At 43.8% G+C, this 21,610-nt stretch overlaps 1 protein-coding gene across 1 annotated transcript; it reads left to right on the top strand.

The window, feature by feature from the left end:
* Positions 1 to 742: 742 nt before the first annotated feature.
* Positions 743 to 10,263, top strand: LOC139003790 (ribonuclease pancreatic-like). Its single transcript, XM_070406064.1, has 3 exons — positions 743 to 803; positions 1,726 to 2,294; positions 7,042 to 10,263. The coding sequence occupies exons 2-3, from the start codon at positions 1,751 to 1,753 to the stop codon at positions 7,080 to 7,082; spliced, it is 585 nt and encodes a 194-aa protein (XP_070262165.1). The 5' UTR covers positions 743 to 803; positions 1,726 to 1,750; the 3' UTR covers positions 7,083 to 10,263.
* The last annotated feature ends 11,347 nt before the right edge of the window (positions 10,264 to 21,610 follow it).

Here is a 21,610-nt window from a genome sequence, read left to right as displayed (position 1 = left end):
GAAACAGTACCAAAATTGTCACAACAAAAAGAGATCTCTACCTAGGAGGGAATTTTGCTGCTAAGAAACTTGATGCTCTCTATTTTTTCTCTGAAAGAGAATTTGGGTTTTGATTTATCTTCAGTTTCTCTACTTAACTCTGACCTACAGGATGAGTGGTCACTGAAGATAAAAATTGTCACACACTCATCTCAGGAATGTTGAAGTGGCCAGAACTGGGTGAGGCCATGTAGAGGCTTCCTTCTTACCCAAACTGTTCAGGCACTCTCCCCTCCTTCTCCAGATCTGGGAAGCCTGCCAGCTAGAGACAGCTGGATACCTCTCCTACTTTCCACAGGAGAGCTGCTGTTAGGAGATTGGTAATTCTGGTCAAAACCACTCCAGGACTCCTGGGGAGAGAGAGGACCTCTCTTTTCCCCCCCTCTCTTGATTACATATTATGTGTACTTTGCTAACTTCCAAGGGCTATTTGGTGAACTGGCCCCCAAAGGGATAACAAAGACTTGGTTGGGGTTTGAACATCAGGGCCTTAGTGACTTTCCCTGCTACTCCTATGAACCAGCAGAGAGATGAGATTCGAATGGCAAGAAAGACTCCTATAGGCAGACTCACTCCCCCCAGCAATCCTGGAAAGAGGGGAGCCTGAGCCAATCCCCACTGTCCTCCGGGTTGCTCCTCCCACCCTTCTCAGCTTGGAAGCCAAGCCCCTTTATAATCTCATAAACTCCACTCCCCAGGGATCCAGTGACTACAGAAACTAGCCTTCCACTTAAGATTGCCTGGTATCCAAGCTAGAGTCCCAGGTAAGAGACCCAAGAGGTGGTCTTGGGAGCAGATTCTGCTTGAGGTCTGGAGATGAGGGAGGCAGAGTGGGCAAGGCTAAACCCTAAGCTTGGGCTAGGGCTGCAAATGTAGCTGGGGGCAGAGCTGGGATGGGAGTGAGCATTCTGGCTGCAGAGAACACATGGGGCTGGAGAAGGAGCAGTCCAGGTCGGGGAGGCAAGCATCTCTCTTTGGAATACAATGCCATCCCTTTATGATGCCAGTGCCAGGCACTGGGTTGAGTTTCCGTAGTGTTGTAGGACAACGGAGCTCTCTCTGCCATGACCCTGTATATCATGACAGTAACCGCGATACAATTTGGCTCATGGTTTATACAGAAAGATCTTCTATTGACCCACTAGAACACTGAGTACAAATGTATTTTAGCCTTAGCTAGTTTGGTTCAGTGGATAGAGAGTCCGCCTGCAGACTGAAGGTTCCTGGGTTCAATTCCAATCAAGGGCATGTGCCGGGGTTGTGGGCTCAGGTTGTGGACTTGATGCCCAGTAGAGGGTGGACAGGAGGCAGCTGGTCAATGATTCTTTCTCATCGTTGATTTTTCTATCTCTCCCTCTCCCCTCCTCCCTGAAATCAATAAAATTTATTTTTTTAAAGTATTTTAGATAAAAAACCTTTAATATTCAAAAACAGGACCCCTTGGATTTTAGATCACTTTGGAGGTCACCACCCAGAGGGGAAGACCCACCTCTCTGTCACTAGTAGGGGTCAAATGCTTTTGGAGGCAAGTACATGTGAGTGTCGCATCACTTGGAAAATCTTGCAGGAAGAAGGGTGTCTTTCAGGCTGACCTGAAGGGAGATTGTAAGCCAGGGAGACCACCGGTGGCACCTGGGGTTGTCTTCTAAAGTGATGCTTTTCCTCCTCTCTCCCTTCACTGACTAGGCTCCTCCAGGGGACTGAGGCCACCATGGCTCAGGAGAAGTCCCTCATCCTGTTCCCACTGCTAGTCCTGGTGCTGTTAGTGCTGGGGTGGGTCCAGCCTTCCCTGGGCAAGGAATCACAGGCCATGAAGTTCCAGCGGCAACACATGGACCCAGGCGGCCCCAGCAACAACTCCAACTACTGCAACCAAATGATGAGGCGCCGGAATATGACAGAGGGATGGTGCAAGCCAGTGAACACCTTCGTGCACGAGCCTCTGGTAGATGTCCAGGCCATTTGCCTCCAGGGAAACATCACCTGCAAGAATGGGAAGCCCAACTGCCACAAGAGCAACTCCAGCATGAATATCACAGACTGTCATAAGACGAGTGGCTCCAAGTACCCCAACTGTGACTACCAGACCAGCCACAAAGAGAGGCACATCATTGTGGCCTGTGAGGGAAACCCATACGTGCCCGTCCACTTTGATGCTTCAGTAGAGGTCTCCATCGGAGATCAGAGCAGTGAGATGACCCACGAGTCATCTGTCTCTCCCTCATCCTTGCTACCACTGAAGGAAATGACTCAAGGTAGGGCTGCTATGCAAAACAAAAGTGTTTCCCTGGACTGAGACTTGTGCCTGCGTGGTTTGGGGGTGAGAAGTGGGTTGTGAAGTGAGTCCCCTGTGAACCACTTTACTGCTTCTTTCAATAAAACTCAGTTACAACTACCTGGCTTCCTGAAGCTGTCTCCATTCAGGTTACTGTTAATGTGATTGCTTTCCTGCCAGAAGGTGAGAACTGCAAATCTGGTTAACTTTGGTGAGCAGCAAGTAGAATCATTAAATGCCCCCTCTTCTAACTTGTCTTTTAGAGAATTCTTTTTGGAGATAATCTCTTTTTCAAGTAGATTCCTTGATGCCAAACATAAAATTTTAAATGTGGAAGAAAGACTATTCCATGGTATGATTCCTGTCCCATGAACTGGACCTGGGCCAGAACAGAGATTGCTTCCCATAAATCCCCCTTAGAGACTGTCAGATCATAATTGATGTCCTTTCTGAGATAAATCAGGACCCCTCCCCTGCCTCCAGTGACTTGCTCCTTCCTGGAACAGGCCATTGTCCTGATCTGGTCAAGCATGTAAAGTAATTTCTGTACCTGGTATCATTCATGTATTATTATCTGTGATTATCCCCCTACCCGTTTTAGCCTAAGTAAATTCATTGGCACCTGCCAGGTGTCCCAGGGATCCATTCTATCTCACAGCCACCCACGACAGGCCTTGCATGTAAGTTTCCCTTAGTGAATTCTATTAATTACCAGACTGGAGTGACCAGCCTCTTTCATTGGTCTTTCCTTGCCCTCCCCTTAGGGAAGTAGGTTTTCAGTCCCGAGACCTTTCCCTGGGTCTGCATGTACTAACAAGTGTGGGCTGGTTAGATAAAAGGGTGCTGCAGAGGACACTGTCCTGATGGGTGAACATAGAGAAGGAGAAGGCCAAACACTAAAATCTCTGACCCCAAAGGAAAGACAGCCTCAGGGTGGGGAGAAGGAGGAGGAGTAATAAATGTTTTCTTTTCTTTTCTCCTTTTCTTTTCTTTTCTTTTCTTTTCTTTTCTTTTCTTTTCTTTTTCTTTTCTTTCCTTTTCTTTCCTTTCTATCTTTCTTTCTGTCTGTCTGTCTTTCTATTTTCTTTTCTGAGTGAGCCACTAAATCAGAAAAATAGCCATCTCTTACTTGGAAAATTGGAACCTTCCATTTAGGAGCTAGAAGGGATTTTAGAGGTAAAATAATTAGATTTCAACTTGTGAACAAAGTTTAATTGGAAGTGCCCATTTGGACTGCTGTAGAAGAACTTCTAAGCCATAATGTAGTTGAACAGTAGCCTTTGCGGAAGGCAGGAGAGAAGTAAGGGTATACATGCCTCCCATTTGCCTCCCCTGTTCTATTGTAACCCCTGCTTTCTACAGAGGAACAAGCTGAATCTCAAAAAGGTTAAGTGGCTTGCTCAGGTTGCCGCTAATTAGTGGCACAGCTGGGAGTAGACCTTAGGTCTCCTTGCTTCCCAATCATCCTTTCTGCCACCAGAGTCAACTCAAGAAAAAAATTCCAAGTCTTCCGGCTTCACTACATGCTATGGACTTGTGGCTCTTCCTGAGCTAGTGGCTCTCACAGATTCCCAGGGTACTTGGCCTGTGAGTCTGTTTAGTTCTTGGCAAAGCTTCCTTACATTTCTTGGACAGACTCAGCTTCTGTCATCACTTAGTCATTTTATTTGTCCCTTTGTTTACAGCTGTATCTGACTCTAGACAAGGTCATAGGGAGAGAGAGGCCCTAATTCCAATCAGTTTCACCACTTGTCATTGTCTTTATATACTACATTTATAAATGTTGGAAATGGCTATTTTTCTCCTGTAAACTAAATTCTTAGCCCTGGGAGCTTCTATATAAGGAGGAAGCCTGCAGGTGAGAGTGGTCAGATATACCTGCATTTCTGCGGTAATGGGAGTCTCACTCCTTACCAGCAATGAGGATGCAGGAGGGGGAAAAAAAGGAAACTTTAAGTTTTTAGATTTTTTTTCTGGAGACAGAATTTTTCTTATCTCACCCTTCTTCCCAAGCCTGAAGCTCCTCAGTTTTCCTCTTTCTTAGTGGAACTTCTAAGAATGCTGACTTGGTGTTTTGCTGCATTTGTAACTGCATATCACCACCTCTGTTTTCTGGGTCTTTGTGCTTCCTGGGTGTTAACTGGAAGATAAAAAGCAAAAATGAGATGAAAAAAAAAAAAGAGAGAAGCAATACACATTTATTTAAGATACAAAAGAACTGCAATTTGGGAGAAAAAATTCAGGCAGAAACCCATATAGTGTTCCCCCTTTATAGGGACTCAGGGTTTTATGGGGAAAAGGGAGGAAGATTAGATATGTTGTATTAAAGAAGATTTATCGTTACTAGATGAGGTAGGGTTAGATTTTTACTTCTTGGGTTGGCTTGAGATTCACCTGGAATTGTATTCAATTTGTTGGTTAGAAATTTGGTCATTCTCAAAGTCTGATTTCATCAATCTCTACAAATAGGATAGTCTTGGACTTCTTGGAATTATGGTGGTTTGGTCCAGTTTGGAAGATAAAGAAAAATAAGATGTGCAGAGCAGTTCCTCTGAAATGGCTACTTAGGCTCTATTTTAATACGGCTCCACTCATGTTATCTTTCACCTGGGCCATGAGACGGCTCAGACCTCCATCTGTAGAATAAAGTGATAAGTGACAACAGAGGGTCCAGGTTCAGACTTGCACAGCCAAGAGCCAAAGGGAAGGAAAGTGGTCTGAAGAGGTGAAAACTGGGAGAAGAAAGATGAGTTCCTGTCCTGGAGGGGTCCAGTTCAGTCAAGAAGAGAAACAGCCATCAGGAGACAAATCAGAGGTCTCCGTTCTGTGGGGAGCCTATTGCTATCCCACAAGAAAAGGAGTACTAGTTCCTCCTGATGTTAATGTCAGAATTACACCTCAGTCCTTGAGTTCAGCTAAAAAAGAATTCAGAGCCAAGAACTGAAATGCAAGCAAAAGTTTATTTAGAAAGTCACAGGGGTAGAAGAAATGAGGCAAACGTGCTGCATGACTTAAGAAACAAATTACAGTGGCAAAAGAAGGGCCCTTGGAGCTTAGGAGAAAGAAAGATAAAGATAATGCACCTGAGGGAAGATGGGGAAAGGCACCATTATGCTCCAGAGAGAGTGCCTGGGGACAAAAGGGAGTGTGGGGAGTTGTGGGTGTACTCAAGAGAGGAAGAACACCTGCTGGGTTCTTCATCTTAAGGGTTTTTATTTGTTTTCTAAAGGTGGGGATTTTAGGGGAGGTCTCATGGGAGGATCTCAATAGCATATTCATCAGCTTTCCAAGGGTGTCCTCTCAGGGTCATGGTCTCTACTGATTGACTGGTGCTAGGGTAGGAGATCCTGATGTCAGCCATGTTGTTGCTTCATCTGGTTTTGCTGCTTTTCTGGGCCTGGAGTTGAAACTCAACTGAAGTCTAGATGTTATCTCTAGTTTGACCAAAACTCTCTCTGTGGTCAACAGATTTCAGCCTTTATTCCTAAGATTATTAGATGCGGGTGAGAACCTCGTTGTTCTGGGGACTTAATGCTTAAGGGAGTGGTCATGCAAGGGCTTGTATGGGAGTTGTATGATTCTATTCTCTGGCCCCTTTATTCCTCTTCTAATGGGGGTCTAAATTGCATGATTAATGATATAAAAGTTCAAAGGGTCTAAACTGCATCATTAGGGACATGCTAGGGAGGAAAGGTCACCTTGGGGGTAAGGTCCGAGCCTATAATACTTGTTTTCTCTAGTTTTGTCTCTTGTTAGGCACCCAGGAATTTCCACTCTGGCCTTTGGTTCCTGCTCTGCTCATGCCTGTCTAGATGCCTACCCTATTACCAGAAGACTAACCCAGGCAAATTAACATTAAAATGGAGGTACTAATGTGGATGTGTGCTTACAGGCTGAAATAATCGTATCCAATGTTGATTTTTAGAATATTCTTTAAACCAAACAAGCTTCAATAATTCTACATTTTCAGTACACAGATAAACACATACTAGTGTCCCAGCTCTTCCTTACCCCTGTAGCGTTAAGTGTATCTGATATTGCAGGCAGTTAGACAGATATGACCAGAGTAGAAACTATAGGCCAGATACAGAAGGTTACCAGGATAGAAAGTCCCAGGTGCCTAACAATGGGGAAAACTTCATAAACAAGTATTGTATGGTGGGACTTCACCCCCAAGGTGACCTTTCTTCCCCTGGCATATCATTGGTCATTCAGCTTACACATCCTGACCTTTCATATCTCTGGTCAAACAGTTCAGATTCTCACCTGAACTTACACCCCTTGTAATGTTGCTAGTCATGAGGGAGACAGAACAAGGAGGCCAGAGAATAGCATCATACAACTCCCATATGACTCTAGTATGACCATTCCTTTAAGCATTAAGCCCCTAGAACAGTGATGGCAAACCTTTGGAGCTCGGCGTGTCAGCATTTTGAAAAACCCTAACTTAACTTTGGTGCCATGTCACATGTAGAAATTTTTTGATATTTGCAACTATAGTAAAACAAAGATTTATATTTCTGATATTTATTTTTTATATTTAAATGCCATTTAACAAAGAAAAATCAACCAAAAAAAATGAGTTCATAGGTTTGCCATCACTGCCCTAGAACAGTGAGGTTCTGACCCTCATCTAATAATCTTAGGAACAATGCCTTGGATCTGTTGACCAAGGAGAGAGTTTTGGTCAAACTAGAGATAACATCTAGGCCTCAATTGTGTTTCAGCTCCAGGCCCAGAAAAGCAGCAAAACCAGATGAAGCAATGACATCCTGTCTTTGGGACCAGATGCAATGACTAATGATCTCCTACCCTAGTAGGAGATCACCACCTTGAAAGGACACACTTGGAAAGCTGATGAAGATTCTATTGAGATCCTCCCCTGAGACCTCTTCTAAAACCCACACCTTTGGAAAATACATAAAAGCCATCAAGATGAAGAAGGACCAGGCGCCTCTCTCTCTCTCTCTTTCCCCACCTTTCCTTATCTCAGGTACACTCTCTCTCTGGAGCACGCCCAAGCCTTTCCTTCCCCCTTTCTTCCATCAGGTGCATTGGCTTTGCTTTCTTTCTTCTAAGCTCCAAAGGCCCTTGTTTGCTTCTGTAACTTGCTTCCTGAGTCCATGCAGTCTAGCTGGCTCACTTCTTCCATGGCTCACTTCTTTTACCCTGTGACTTTCTAAATAAACTTTTGCTTGTACTACAGTTGCTTGGCTCTGAATTTTTTTTTCTTAGCAATTCTCAAGGACCAAGGTGCAACATCTTGTGTCGTTCACTGTTCACATATCCACAAAATTATACTGTTTTCTGCTCTTCTGGCCTGCTGATTCTCTCCTGCCTCTCTTTGTGATAAATTCTTCCTTCATTTCCAGGGGCCAATAGTCCCTCAGTCCAGTATTACATCCACAATTAAAATGAGTCCTTCAATTAACAGTAAGTGATAGACATATCAGATTCCTTCTTTCTCAGAGCTGCCTCATCAGTATTTGCATGTTGACCTTTCTCTCTGTGAAATGAAGGCCTGCTCCCAATCCCCACGCTTGCCTCCTTAGTCTGAGTCCAACCTCACAAAGCAAGTGGGATCACTAGGGGCTCTGAATCTATTCAGTCATGCCAGAAAGCACTTTAATATTGTTTTTGGAAATTGATCATGAATGTGGGACAGCTCTCCACATGCACAACCCATGATTTATGATGCTGGTCCTTCCTAAAAGGTATGTTACCAGTACAAGGTTTGTGTGCTCAATGCTTAAAAAAAAAAAGGCCAATATTTAAAACTTTTGTTTGAAGTAAGTGAAAGATTCATTGATCAAGAAGATCCAGCCCTAACCGGTTTGGCTCAGTGAATAGATGGTAGGCCTATAGACTGATTCCGGTCAAAGACATGTACCTTGGTTGTGATGTGCCAGAGGCAGCTGGTCGATGTTTCTCTCTCATGGATGTTTCTAACTCTCTATCCCTCTCCCTTCCTTTCTGTAAAAAAAAAAAAAATCAATAAAATATATTCTAAAAAATAATATACTTATAAAAAAAGAGATCTAGTTCAAGAAGATAGGATGGTGGAGGGGTGTTGAGGAGTGCCTTGTATCTTCTCTGAATCCATGTTAAGAGAACCCAGAATTCAGGTGTCTATGTCAAGGAAAGGGAGGAATGACAGTTGAGTGAGGTTCTTAGACAGTTAGGCATGACCTGGATCCAAGAAAGAGCAAGAACTTTCTAAATCTTTTTGTTCCCATCAGTCCCCTGACCACCAGCTGAACTGAGTCTGGTCTGGAGACTCCTATAAATCTTTGATGAACTGTCATTATCTTGTATATATTTTCTCACCTCTTTGGAAAAGTCTCCTTCTGACAAGTGGCTGCTCTTATAAAAACTCTAACCTTAGCAGAATTCCTCCAGTTAATTAGTATATCTATAGTGGGAGATATTAGCCTGAAGGCCATGGGAAAAAAGCAGATTAGAATTAAGATATCAGAGAGAGCAAGCATTTCACTGTTTCAGGTACAAAAGGAAAGTGTATCTCTTGAAGACTAGACAGTGGCACACCTGGCAGCATATCAGCACTGTTTCCCAGGAGCCACTTTCTGAGGGACAAATCCCAGAAGGTCTGCAATTCATTCAGTGAATCCACATGTACTTTGGGTTTCTTTGTGGTTTGCAGTAAGTGTAGGTGGAAAGGTGTTTTCTCACCATCCCCCCTCCATGCTTATTTTCTTTCTCATTCCCTTAAGGTCTTCTTAATTAACAATTAACAACAAATAAGGCATCATTCATCTGAATGGTCATAGTCCCACTGTTACATACCTTAAACACCAAGTTCTTGAGTCTCCATGTTATAGAAATAAGCACTGAACTCTGTACAAGATCAGGCATACTGATTTTTTGCGGACAGCTTGTATACAAGGGAGGGACCAGTAAAGAGAAGTTGAGCTATCTAAGGGGTTCTTGTGGATGGCTTATATAGGGGCCTTGGTGTGGATGTAGGACTTGGGAATGAGGAAGAGATCAGTTATCCATGATCGATAGTCACTTGGTAGTAGTTGATCACGGGGAACCATAAGAAGTTTTCCATGGTCAGTGGGCCACTTGGAGGGCCTGTGAAATATTTGCACAAATATTCTAGTTACTGATGCAGGTTGTGGGTCCAAGGACCTTAGGTTCTGAGACTCACTGTGGGTTCTCGACTTCACACAGGAAAGAATTCAAACACAAGCCAGCACAGAGTTCAAAGTGAAAGTGAGTTTACTGGTGAAGCCATGAGACAGAATGAGTACTCCACAGACAGAACAGCCCTCTTTACAAGAATTGCTTCCTGTATTAGGCTCGTTTATTCAGGGGTTGGGTATTCAATAAGAAAGGTGTGGACGAAAGGGGCCACATGCTGACCTGACAAGCTCAGGAGAGGCCTGTATGGGAGTTTTGCAGACCTAAAGTAACCACAAAGGATGGTCTGAAATTAAACCTTAACTAAAAGCAGTTATGGTGGGCAGTTACGTCCTAAGCCAATATCTTCACTGATAAGGTCTACCTTTACCTTAACTGAGCCTATCTGTCTTTTTGCATCTATGATAACATGCCCTTGAAATGTCTGGGTAACTTGTGATTTCCCTGTATCTGGAGCCCCTAGGGCACAGCCAGGTGTGCCCGGCCCAGGACAGATGCCGCAGATTCTTTCATTTATCATGTTAATTGTTCCTGCACCCACCTAAGTATGTGTCCATCATTTTACTTTTTATCCTATCCTAGAGGTTTCTCCCGCTTCGCTTAATCCCACCTCCTTAAATCTGTCACCAATGAATTTCATGTAACCCACCTATGTTCCTCCTTTGATTGCAAATGTATAAATACGAATGTAACCCTGCCATTCTCCGGAGCACTATCTCAATTCGTTGAGGTTCTGCTTCCCGGCATATGTCGACAGTTTGGCTCAAATAAACTCACAAAAATTCTTTACAGGTTTCAATGGTTTTTTACGTTGACAGAGGAAATATTCAGGATCTTCTGAGGAAAGGGGTGGGGATTTCTCAGAGGAGCTCTATCAGACATTTTGTGTTCTTTTATGGGCTTTCCATGACTGATTAGGGCAACTCAGTGTGTGTTGTTTAGCATGCTGATGTATTAAAATGATTGCATTATGAAGGTAGGGATTACTGTTAGGTGAAACTGATAACCAAATTGTGATACCCCTGTCATAACCTGGTTATTAGGTAACAGAAAAGGAGTAAAGGGAAAACTAGATAATATAGGCATGCCCTTTATACAGCCTTGCTAGATAGCTGTAATTTAACATTCTCCAAATTTGTTTTCCATAGATCAATGAGTAAGGGATTGGACAAGGCATTTTGGTCACATGCCCAGTAAGGTCTGAGTGACATGGGAAGGTGTTTATTTGTCAGTCACACCTGGGAACAAGTTAGTGGCCAGAATAGGTGAGCCCACTGCAAATTTGAGAAACCTGAATATTTAAACTCCTGGACAAAGGAGCCCTCTCTCTTGGCCCTTGGCCCTTGGCCCTTGGCCCTCTAGCTTTCTTGGGACTCCTGTTGCACGAGGTGCGTTCTCCTGCATTCTTCCATGTGGCCCATGGCCATCTTGTCTCTACACAATGGATTAATAGACTGAATCTCCTTGATCCTGAACTGTGCCTGGCTGCAACATGGAACAGAGGCTCTGAACACTGGCCCTGCTTTTGGGTCTGCTGGACCCCCAACTACACCTCTTTCAGGACTGTGTTAAGGGGCATGGGACTTTGCAACCTGAGAAACATAATTCCAATAAAAATAACTCATTCTTCTGTGAGAGTCTTAGAAAATTCATTTTCTGAAGCTATAGCAAGAGCTACCCCATCCCCTAGATTCATGAAAATATGGCCCACTAATTTCTCCCAGAACAGTTGGAATAAGCTGTTCTTTGCTGGTTTTAAGCCATAAATATGGTGAAAGGTGGTCTTACTGTCTTCTTGACAGTTCCTGTAGCTTTTATCAAAGTTCTTTTGCCACAAACTCTGTCTTATTATCATTTATTTGATAAAACATCTATTTTGTAGAACATGACATTAAAAAGGGATGTATAGTTTTTGTACATTCTTTCTTTTTGTTACAGACCCAAGGTTGTGCTTGATGCTTCAAAAGAAAAGCCAATATTCTAGACATCAGAGTTTGGAGCAAGGAAAGATTTATTGATCAAGAAAGCCTATCTCCAAAACTTATTCTCAAATCCATCTTAAAAGAGTGTGAAATCCAGGTGGTTTTTACTGTCAAGGGAAGGGAGGAAGGGTGACACAAGGGGTGGGTGCTGTTTCTTAGACAGGTAGGCATTTAAAAGGATTCTAGGGAGAGTGTGAAATTTCTCAATCCCTTTGTTCCTGGTCTGTCCACTGACACACTGATCTGAGTCTAGTTATGGATACTCCTGTGAATCTCTGAAAAAAAGTCATTACTTTGTTCATATTTCCTCACCTCTGCTGACAAAGGGGCTGCTTAAGCCTCAAGCAGAATTCCTCTAATTAATTGAGATATCTATAGCAGAAGCTATTAGCCTGCAGACCATCAGAGAGAATAAGCATTTCATTCTGTAACTCTGTAAGGATGTGGTTAGGTTAATTTCAACTATGGAAGTTTACTGAAAGCAAGGAGTCATAGTCAGGCCTCTCAGTGGGAGTCCTTTCAGTCAAGATGGAGCCTAGATGTTACCCCTATACTGTCTCATCACTAGGCATGTCTTACAAGTGAGTGTGGTGACTGCCCTTTAAAGCTCATTACTTCTATAGGGTCATTCTCTAGTTTCTTCTAGTTATATGTCTGGGCAAAGTGATTCTGAAGGCCAATTTCCTTCCTCTTCTGCATTCCCTGACTATATGACTAGGTAGATTATTGTTCAATATTCTTATTGTGGTGATTGTTTTTATGAGCGTTTATATATGTGGACAAAAGGGGCCCTATGCTAACCTGACAAGCTCAGGGAAGGCCTGCATGGCAGTCTTGCAAACTCAGAGACCTAAAGTTACCACAAAGAATGGTCTGAAATTAAACTTTAACTAAATGCAGTTATGGTGGGTAGTTACATCCTAGGCCAGTATCTTCACTGACAAAGTCAACCTTTACCTTAATTTAGTCTGTCTTTTTGCATCTATAATAACACTAGTAGCCTGGTGCACGAAATTCATGCACATTAAAAGGGAATTAATTGCCCTAACCGGTTTGGCTCAGTGGATAGAGCATCAGCCTGCAGACTCAAGGGTCCCAGGGTCGATTCCAGTCAAGGGCATGTACCTTGGTTGCGGGCACATCCCCAGTCGGGAGTGTGCAGGAGGCAGCTGATCAATGTTTCTCTCTCATCGATGTTTCTAACTCTCTATCCCTCTCCCTTCCTCTCTGTAAAAAACCAATATAATATTTTTTTTAAAAAGGGGATTAATTAGCAGAGATATTTTAACATTGCTATTTGCCCTTTCTCTATAATAGAAATGTGAGAGATGAAAGGAAATTAGTAAAATGTATATGAAAATAATATATAAATTTATTAATAAATAAACAGTAACAAAAGGATATAACCACAGAGGCATGATATAAAAACGACAAAAACATGATATGAAAACAACAAAAACTTGATATAAAAATAACAGTGATGCAATGACTGATAAAGTGATTAAACTTATTCTAATATCTCCCTGTACACCACATTAAGAGTGAAAACACGTTCAGAGTGCTTGACTAATTTCCCTTGTGATGAAGTACTTAGAACTTTAACTGTAACATCACATGCTCTTCAAACTCGAGAGAAAGCAACATATAACTGACCATGTGCAAAAACAAGTTCAGGTAGGAATATGCCTACTCTGTCTAGAGTTTGTCCTTGTGATTTATTAATAGTTATCACAAATGCTGGCATCACGGGAAACCGTCATCGAATCAATTTAAATGGGAGGCCAGTGTCAGATGGGGACTAATTAATTCTTGGAACCAGAACAGCCTCTCCCTCTGCAGATCCTGTTAATACTTCAGCTTCAATAATGTCGTAATCTTAGTTCATTAGATTAGGTCGTAAGATTAGGTCGTAATCTTTTGATAATAAATCTGGTACCATTACAAAGACCCCATTTACTATTGAGATTTCTCAATAGCGTGATGATTGCACCCACTTTCAATTTTAATTTATGACATGGCATTCCGGAAGGAGTAATACTATTCAGAAATTCGATGGGGAAATTTTCCTTTGTTTCTTTAATATGGGGTGGGACCACAACATTAGTAACAAAGAAACAGAATTAAAACTTTATTGTGGGGAGCTGCTACAGTGTTTTGGACAGGTTTAAGCCTTGGACTGATGAGAGGGCACAGTCCTCTCATTGCCACGTACAAGTCCCAGCTTGGAGGGCAGAGCCCTCCCAGCACAATTATAGCTAACAGCTGTAGTTGTAAGCTTGAACCTATGGTCTGAACACGTGGCCCCACGTGCCTGAATGATGTGGGCTTGATAGAGTTCAAGTGCATGTAGTTGAGTAGGATTGAAACCCAGGAGAATGTTTGTAAACATCTTGATCATGCCCTTACTTTGCCTCATAGCATCTGCTATAAACTGAAGGCATGGCTGTGGGCGTGGTCGCTGTCTCCCAGAAAAGCAGCATCCTACCGAGACCTGGCTTTCATTCGCTTGTCTGTCTTTTCTAAGCCTTTCAGCCGCCCCACTCAGGTTCAAATTTTAGAAAGAGATGCCTCCACGCTCCCAGGGCAGGTTCCTGCCTCAAAGTCCGCCCTTATAGGAAACAGCTCCGGGAAACAGCTTGGGGGCGGACACAGACATTGCCAAGACAACCCCTGTAGGACTGACTTCCTTCCGGTTGGTTGCGGCTGTTCGTCCATACGTGACGAACACCACCCATCGTTTTTATATAAGTAGATACTCTTGAAATGTCTGAGTAACTTGTAACTTCCCTTTTTCTGGACCCCTTGTGGCACAGCCTAATGTGCCTGGGCGCCAGGACAGATACCACAAATTCCTTCATTGTTATCATGTTAATTGTTCTTGCACCCACCTAAGTATGTGTCTATCATTTTACCTTTTATCCAACCTCAGGGATTTCCCCCGCTTCACTTTCTCCCGCCTCTCTAGTCTATCACCAATGAATTTCATGTAACACACTTAATGTCCCTTCCTTTGAATACAATCTATAATAATAAAAGCATAATATGCAAATCAACCAAAGGACTGAACAGCAAACAACCATCTGGACAACCTTCCTGATGACCACGCTATGACACCCACTGACGCCAGGCCAGCCAAGGCAGGTGCCATGCAATTGGTCGGGGGCCCGACCATCACCCTATGATTGCCCTGCAGAGGGAGGTCCAGGCCATTGGCCAGTGGGACAATCCATCAATTAGGGAGCTCCATGATCGCCCCAAAGAGGGAGGTCCAGGCCACCGACAGGAGGGCTGTGGCTGGTGGGCGGGGCCTTCTGCTGCGTGGCATGATCAATCGCCCCTGCAGAGGGAGGCCTAAGCTACCCTGCTGTGGTGCTGTGGTGGATAGCCTGGGCCTCCCTCTACAGGGCCAATCCATCGCAGAGACCTGGCCAGGTGGGCAGGGCCTACCTCTTTGGGGTGATCCAGTGAGGAGCCCCGGTCAGGTGGGTGAGGCCTACCTTTTTGGGGCAATTGATCATGGGGCTCCCATACTGTGAGAGGGCACAGGCCAAGCTGAGGGGACCCCCCTCCCCAAGTGCACGCATTTCGTGCACCGGACCTCTATCCAAATATATAAAAGGCTAAGTGAGCAACCAACTCTATGTCAGTCCGACCGTCCAACCAACGCACTGGTAATTTAAAAATAAATATTGACTCATGCATGCGCAATACATATAAAGCTCTCTCTGGTGCCAATCACACACATGTGTTTCAATCTGTCATTGTCAATTGTGAATTTGGTTGACACTTCTATTATAGAGAAAAGGCGAATAGCGATATTAAAATATTTCTGCTAATTAATTTCTTTTCAATGTGCATGAATCCATGCACCAGGCCACTAGTGTATAAATATATGTAACCCACCATTCTCCAGAGCATTATCTCAATTTATTGAGGTTCTGCTTCCCAGCATATGTCGACAATTTGGCTCAAATAAACTTACAAAAATTCTTAACAGGTTTGAATGTTTTTGTGTTAGCATATATATGTCAAAACTCATCAGATTGCTCAATTTAAATATGTATGTTTTAAAATATGCAACTATACTCAATACACCTATTTGTAAAATGTGCTTTCGATACCACTATCCCATCCCCTCCTCAACCAAGGAAAAAATATTTTTCTCTATGCCAGTTGTTCTCAACCTTGGCTACACATTAGAATCACCTAGGAATCTTTTTAAAATCCTGATTTCTGGGCCTCATCCTCCAGTAATTCTGTTTCTTTGCTACTAATGTTGTGGCCCCACACCATAACAAAGAAACAGAATTTCTGGAGGATGAGGCCCAGAAATCAGGATTTTAAAAAGATTCCCAGGTGATTCTAATGTGTAGCCAAGGTTGAGAACCACTGCTCTACGCATATCTAGACTTTTCATAGTTGCCCAGAATGCAAGATGAGGCTTGGTAATAAATAAGAGAAAATCAAGAGAAAAAAAATTACTTTAAGGAACTTATTAAACACCCTGGGTTACCACAGCAATTTTTGTAAAGGCATACTAGCTCAATCCCTTGGGGACAGAGGGATCTATGACTGCAGACTATAGGGAAAACCCTGAGTCTCTCCACTTCCCTCCTTCCAGTTGATTTTGGCTGGCTTTTCACTCAGGCTCCTTGCTTGCCACACCAGAATCCAGAGTTGTCATCCTTCAACTCTCAGTCTGAAAACAGTGCAGGAATGGCTGTTGCACTGCCCACCTGCCACAAAGCACACTGGCTCCAGGCCAGCCCCAGGGCTCTGACTGCTCTCTGATCCCTTTAGAGGGGTGTTAAGCAATGTTTGCAACATTAATATTTAACACAAATCTACCGAAGAACTGCTGTTGCAAGTTACTGTCCTAGGGTGAAAGACAGGAAGTTGGGAGCTGGCAAGAAAGTGGGCTATTTGAGAATGTCTTATTTTAGATTTAGAGGAATAAAATAACTCTCCTCAAAGTTTATAATCATTCAAGGGTACATGGAACTAACTTTATGATGTACCAGGAATTTTATTAAGCCCATTTTATATCTATATTTGATTATTTAGGTCTTGAAGCTGCCCTGACAATGAACACTAATTACTCTTTATTGAAAATTACAGTTTTCTTGTTTTTGCATTAAACTGAAAGCTATTAGAGAACAGAAACCAGGCCTTTTTACCCTTGTATGGCTGGTGATTTGCAGGGTGCCAGACCAAGGAGAGATTAGCAGATTTAATTAATCAAATATCCTGTAGTTAATGAGGCAACTGATCATCTGCGAAGCTAAGTAACTTGCACAGATAATAAATGTCTCATGATATGGCAAAGATGTAATGTCCACTGTAATGAAAAAGTATCATTAGACTACTATCAAAGCATAATGCAGGTAACTCCATAGGATAGAACAGAATCGGGCACTTTTAAAAACAAGTGCACCATGGCATTTGACATGGTGCAATAAAGAGATCTTGTAACATAGAAACCCATACCTGAAACCCACATGTTCATGTTGACCAATGTCATCTCAATAAATTTAATAAAGATAAAAACTTGCCCTAACCAGTTTGGCTCAGTGGATAGAGCATCGGCCTGCAGACTGAAAGGTCCCAGGTTCGATTCCGATCAAAGTGCATATACCTTGGTTGCGGGCACATTCCCAGTAGGAGGTGTGCAGGAGGCAGCTGATCGATGTTTCTCTCTCATCGATTCTAACTCTATATCCCTCTCCCTTCCTCTCTGTAAAAAATCAATAAAATATATTTTAAAAAAAGATAAAAACTTAAAAACAAGTAGCTAAAGTCATTATGCCTCATACTCCCCCCTCCCATCTCCAGGTTCCTTAAAATTATTGAGGGCAAATAAAAATCTTGTTTTCTCTGAAATTATTCATAACTAGATGCCCAATGCAAGAAATTTATGCTAAAGTAGGCCTTGCTTTCCCCTGCTGCCAGCACCGGCTTCCCTCCAGCACCCAGGACCTGGCCTTCCCTCACAGCCCTGCCTTTGTCCTGAAGGTCTTCTGGTCTAATTAGCATATTACACTTTTATTATTATAGATTTTGTTTATGTGTATGATCTGTTGGTGGTAGCTTGTTTACATAAAGTGTATTTTCTGTCTCTGGATAATATTATTAGGTTGTAATAATTTATTGGCTTAAAGTTATCAAATACTTACCTAAATTAAGAAATAGAAGTGCCCTACTGGGTTTTTCTCAGTGGATAGAGGTAGGCCCATGGATGCTGGGGTCCAACCCCAGCAGGTCCAGGGGTCCCCAAAGGTGTGGACGGAGTCGGCGAAGAAGGAATGACACGGAGACAGCCTTCAGTTGATCAGCAGCCTAGTCAGGACCTCTAGCAAGGATCTCCAGCCAAAGTTCTGGTTAGGATCTGACGAGGATCTGATGTTTATTGTCTTGTTACATCCATATTTATACCAGCCAATTTTAATCCTGTCAATTTCTATTACAAAGGTTAGGGCGTTTCTTATCTCCATTCCAGGGAGTAAAGATTATGTAGCTTAACTACCCGCCTGGCACTTAATTAAGGGGTTGTATCCCCTCCCTAACCTCAGGGAAAAATCCCCACCTGGGGAAACAACCTTTCTCAGAGAGGTGACCTTGGTTAAAACACATGGCCCTAAGGAGAGCAAACATATTAAGAACAATATGCTATATATGCCAGGTCCCTTGAAACATATGCTGTGCAGATGTTTCTTTCCTGCAGCGACTGTGTCAAGCAGCAAGGATGGACCAGCTTCCGGCACATGGACTGAAGATTCCGGATTCCATTCCAATCTAGGGCATGTACCTTGGTTGCAGGTTCGATTCCAGACCCTGGTCTGGGCACCTGGGGGAGGTAACCAATGGATGCGTTTCTCTCACATGGATGTTTCTCTCTCATTGTCTCTCCTTGGCCCTGCCACTATTTCTAAAAATCAATGGAAAAATATCTTTGGGAGAGGAATAACAACAACAAAAAATAAAATATAAATTAAAAGAAAGAAATAGAAGCTATCCCAAGTATTTTTTAAAATCAAATAATTAAAAGAATATTTGATATTAAAGCTAGTTTAAGCTTAGTTTATTTAAATAGACATGTATTTTAGTTATTAATATTTAATACGGTATTTTTATTTTACCTGGGCTTACAAAAATAAGTTTATATTTGTTATATGGTTTGTCAAGAAAATAGCTTGGGTGATAATTAAATTTGATATCACATAGGATTGGTAAGAACTAACAACTAGATATAAATAAAATAAAAATATTTTAGTAATAATGTATACATATATAAAAATAGTATTTTAGCTCTGGCTGGTGTGGCTCAGTGGGGTAGAGTGTTGTCCCATGCACCGAAGAGTCATGGGTTTGATTCCTGGTCAGGGCATATGCCCAGGTTTTGGGATCAATCTCTGGTTGGGGCATGTATGATAGGCAACCGATCAATGTTTCTCTCCCTCCCCCTTCTCTCTCTAGTATCAATTTTAAAAAAATACCCTTCGGTGAGGATTAATAGTAATAAAAATAACCCTGACTGGTTTGGCTCAGTGGATAGAGTGTTGGCCCATGGACTGAAGGGTACTGGGTTCCAACCCAGTCAAAGGTATATACCTCGGTTTCAGGCTCAATCCCTGGCCCTAGTTGGGGTGCATGCAGAAGGCAACCAATCTATGTGTCTCACTCACATTGATGTTTCTCTCTCTGTGTTTCTCTGTCTCCCTTCCACTCTCTAAAAAACAATGAAAAATTATCCTCAGGTGAGGATTAACAGTAACAACCACAAAATTATAATAATAACCATAATAAAGCCAATAAATAAAATTGTGATCTAGATGTCTTAGGTAATTGTAAACTATAATGTTTTCTTGGCTAGATTGAATAATAGATGGTCATTAAATATCTAGATTATTTCTTGTTGAGCTGAAATACTGAAACATGGATTGCTAGGTAAATCTTAAATTTACCTACTTTTTATTTCTTATTGAAGAGAAATGAAAAGATAAATTTGGATCTGTTTATGAATATGTCTTATATTTTATTAAACAACTAGTGACCCAGTGCACATTGAAAAAAAATAAATTAGAAAGTGGCTGGGGGGTGGGACTGGCCAGCTGCACCTGGGGTGTCGCTGTGACTCAAAGGGCATCTGCAGAGTGAGCAGGGTCCCTCTGGCAGGTGGGGTCCCTTGGCCTGGCTTCTGGCGGGAATTGGGCCAAAACTGGCTTTTCAACATCCCCCAAAGAGTCCCGGAGTATGAGAGAGCACTCTGCAAAGTTGCTGTTGTACAAGGTGTGGAACACAAACACAAGTGTGCAGTAAACCAGATTCAGGGCTGACGGTGCCCCAGAAACAACATAACTCATGGCCGAAGGTGGAATCGCGCAACCCAGTGAGGAATCGGGCTCCCTCCTCTCTGGTTTTGGGGTGTGTAACCTGAGAACTGCCGCTGCCAACTCACTGCAACTCCTGCATTGAGAGTCTGCCCCTGGTGATCAGTATGTGTCATAGTGACCGGTCGGACTGACAGAGGGACACTTAGCATATTACCCTTTTTAAAAAAATATATATTTTATTGATTTTTTACAGAGAGGAAGGGAGAGAGATAGAGAGTTAGAAACATCGATGAGAGAGAAATATCGGTCAGCTGCCTCCTGCACATCCCCTACTGGGGATGTGCCTGCAACCAAGGTACATGCCCTTGACCAGAATTGAACCTGGGACCCTTCAATCCGCAGGCCAACGCTCTATCCACTGAGCCAAACTGGTTTTGGCACATATTAGCCTTTTATATATATACTAGAGGCCTGGTGCACAAAAATTTGTGCACTCGGGGGGGAGGGGGGGACCCCTCAGCCCAGCCTGTGCCCTCTCATAGTCTGGGACCCCTCGGGAGATAACGACCTGCTGGCTTAGGCCTGCTCCCGGGTGGCACAGGGCAGGCCCAATCCCTAGGTGCAGCCCCTGGTCGGGCTCAGAGCAGGGCTGATTGGGGAGTTGGGGCGCCGCCCCCTGTCATGCACAGAGCAGGCCGGATCAGGAGGTTGCAATGCCACCCTCAGTCATGCTCAGGGTAGGGCTGATTGGGGGGTTGGGGCACCGCCCCCTGTCACACTCAAGGCAGGGTTGATGGGGAGGTTGCGGCACCACCCCCTGTCATGCACAGAGCAGGGCGGATCAGGGGGTTGGGGCGCCGCACCCTGTCACACTCAGGGCAGGGCCGATGGGGAGGTTATGGCTCTACCCCCTCACACACAGAGCAGGACCGATCAGGGGGTTGGGGCGCCGCACCCTGTCACACACAGAGCTGCAGGGCGATCAGGGGGTTGGGGAGCTCCCCCCTATCAGGCACAGAGCAGGGCTGATCAGGGGGTTGGGGCACCTTCCCCTGTCATGAACAGAGCAGGGCGGATAGGGAGGATGTGGCCCCGCCCCCTGTCACACACAGAGCCGCAGGGCGATCAGGGGGTTTGGGTGCTGCCCCCTGTCATGCTGATCCTGGTGCTGGGAGGCATATTACCCTTTTACTATATAGGATAGAGGCCTGGTGCATGGGTGGGGGCTGGCTGGTTTGCCCTGAAGGGTGTCCTGGATCAGGGTGGGGGTCCCCACTAGGGTGCTGATGGCTGTTTGCAGCTGGTCACACACCCTTCAGGGTGGGAGTCCCCACTGGGGTGCCTGGCCAGTCTGGGTGAGTGGCTGAGGGCTGTTTTCAGGCTGGCGGGTGACTGAAGCTCCCAACTGCTCCTTTTTTTCTTTATTCTGGGCCAACTTTAGCTCTGAGGCTTGGCTCCAGCTCTTAAGCCTCGGCTTCTGAAAGCAGGTATCTGGTTTGTTTGGGTTCTATAATCAAAACACTGTTTCAACTCCAGCTCTGAGATCCCAGCTGGCTGAAAGCAGGGATCTGCATTTGTTCTATAATTGAAACAATGTTGCGGTCCTGCTGGCTGAAGCCAGGCTCGCTGAAAGCAGGTTTCTGGGGTTTTGTTTAGCTTTTATATTTGTAGCAATGTTTCAAACTGCAAGCTCAGAGGCCGGCAGCAGCAGGCGGGGAACGTTGGAGTCCTCTGTCACTGAAGCAAGCAAGCCTCATGTTCGCTTCAAGCTGCCTGGCTGCCGGCCGCCATCTTGGCTGGCAGTTAATTTGCATATCGCC

The sequence above is a fragment of the Myotis yumanensis genome, unplaced genomic scaffold (assembly GCF_028538775.1).
Source record: "Myotis yumanensis isolate MYYU_CA2020_CCGP unplaced genomic scaffold, mMyoYum1.0.hap1 SCAF_1, whole genome shotgun sequence".
Lineage (NCBI taxonomy): Eukaryota > Metazoa > Chordata > Mammalia > Chiroptera > Vespertilionidae > Myotis > Myotis yumanensis.
Note: the sequence above shows the minus strand (reverse complement) of the source record. Positions and strands in the feature narration are given on the sequence as shown.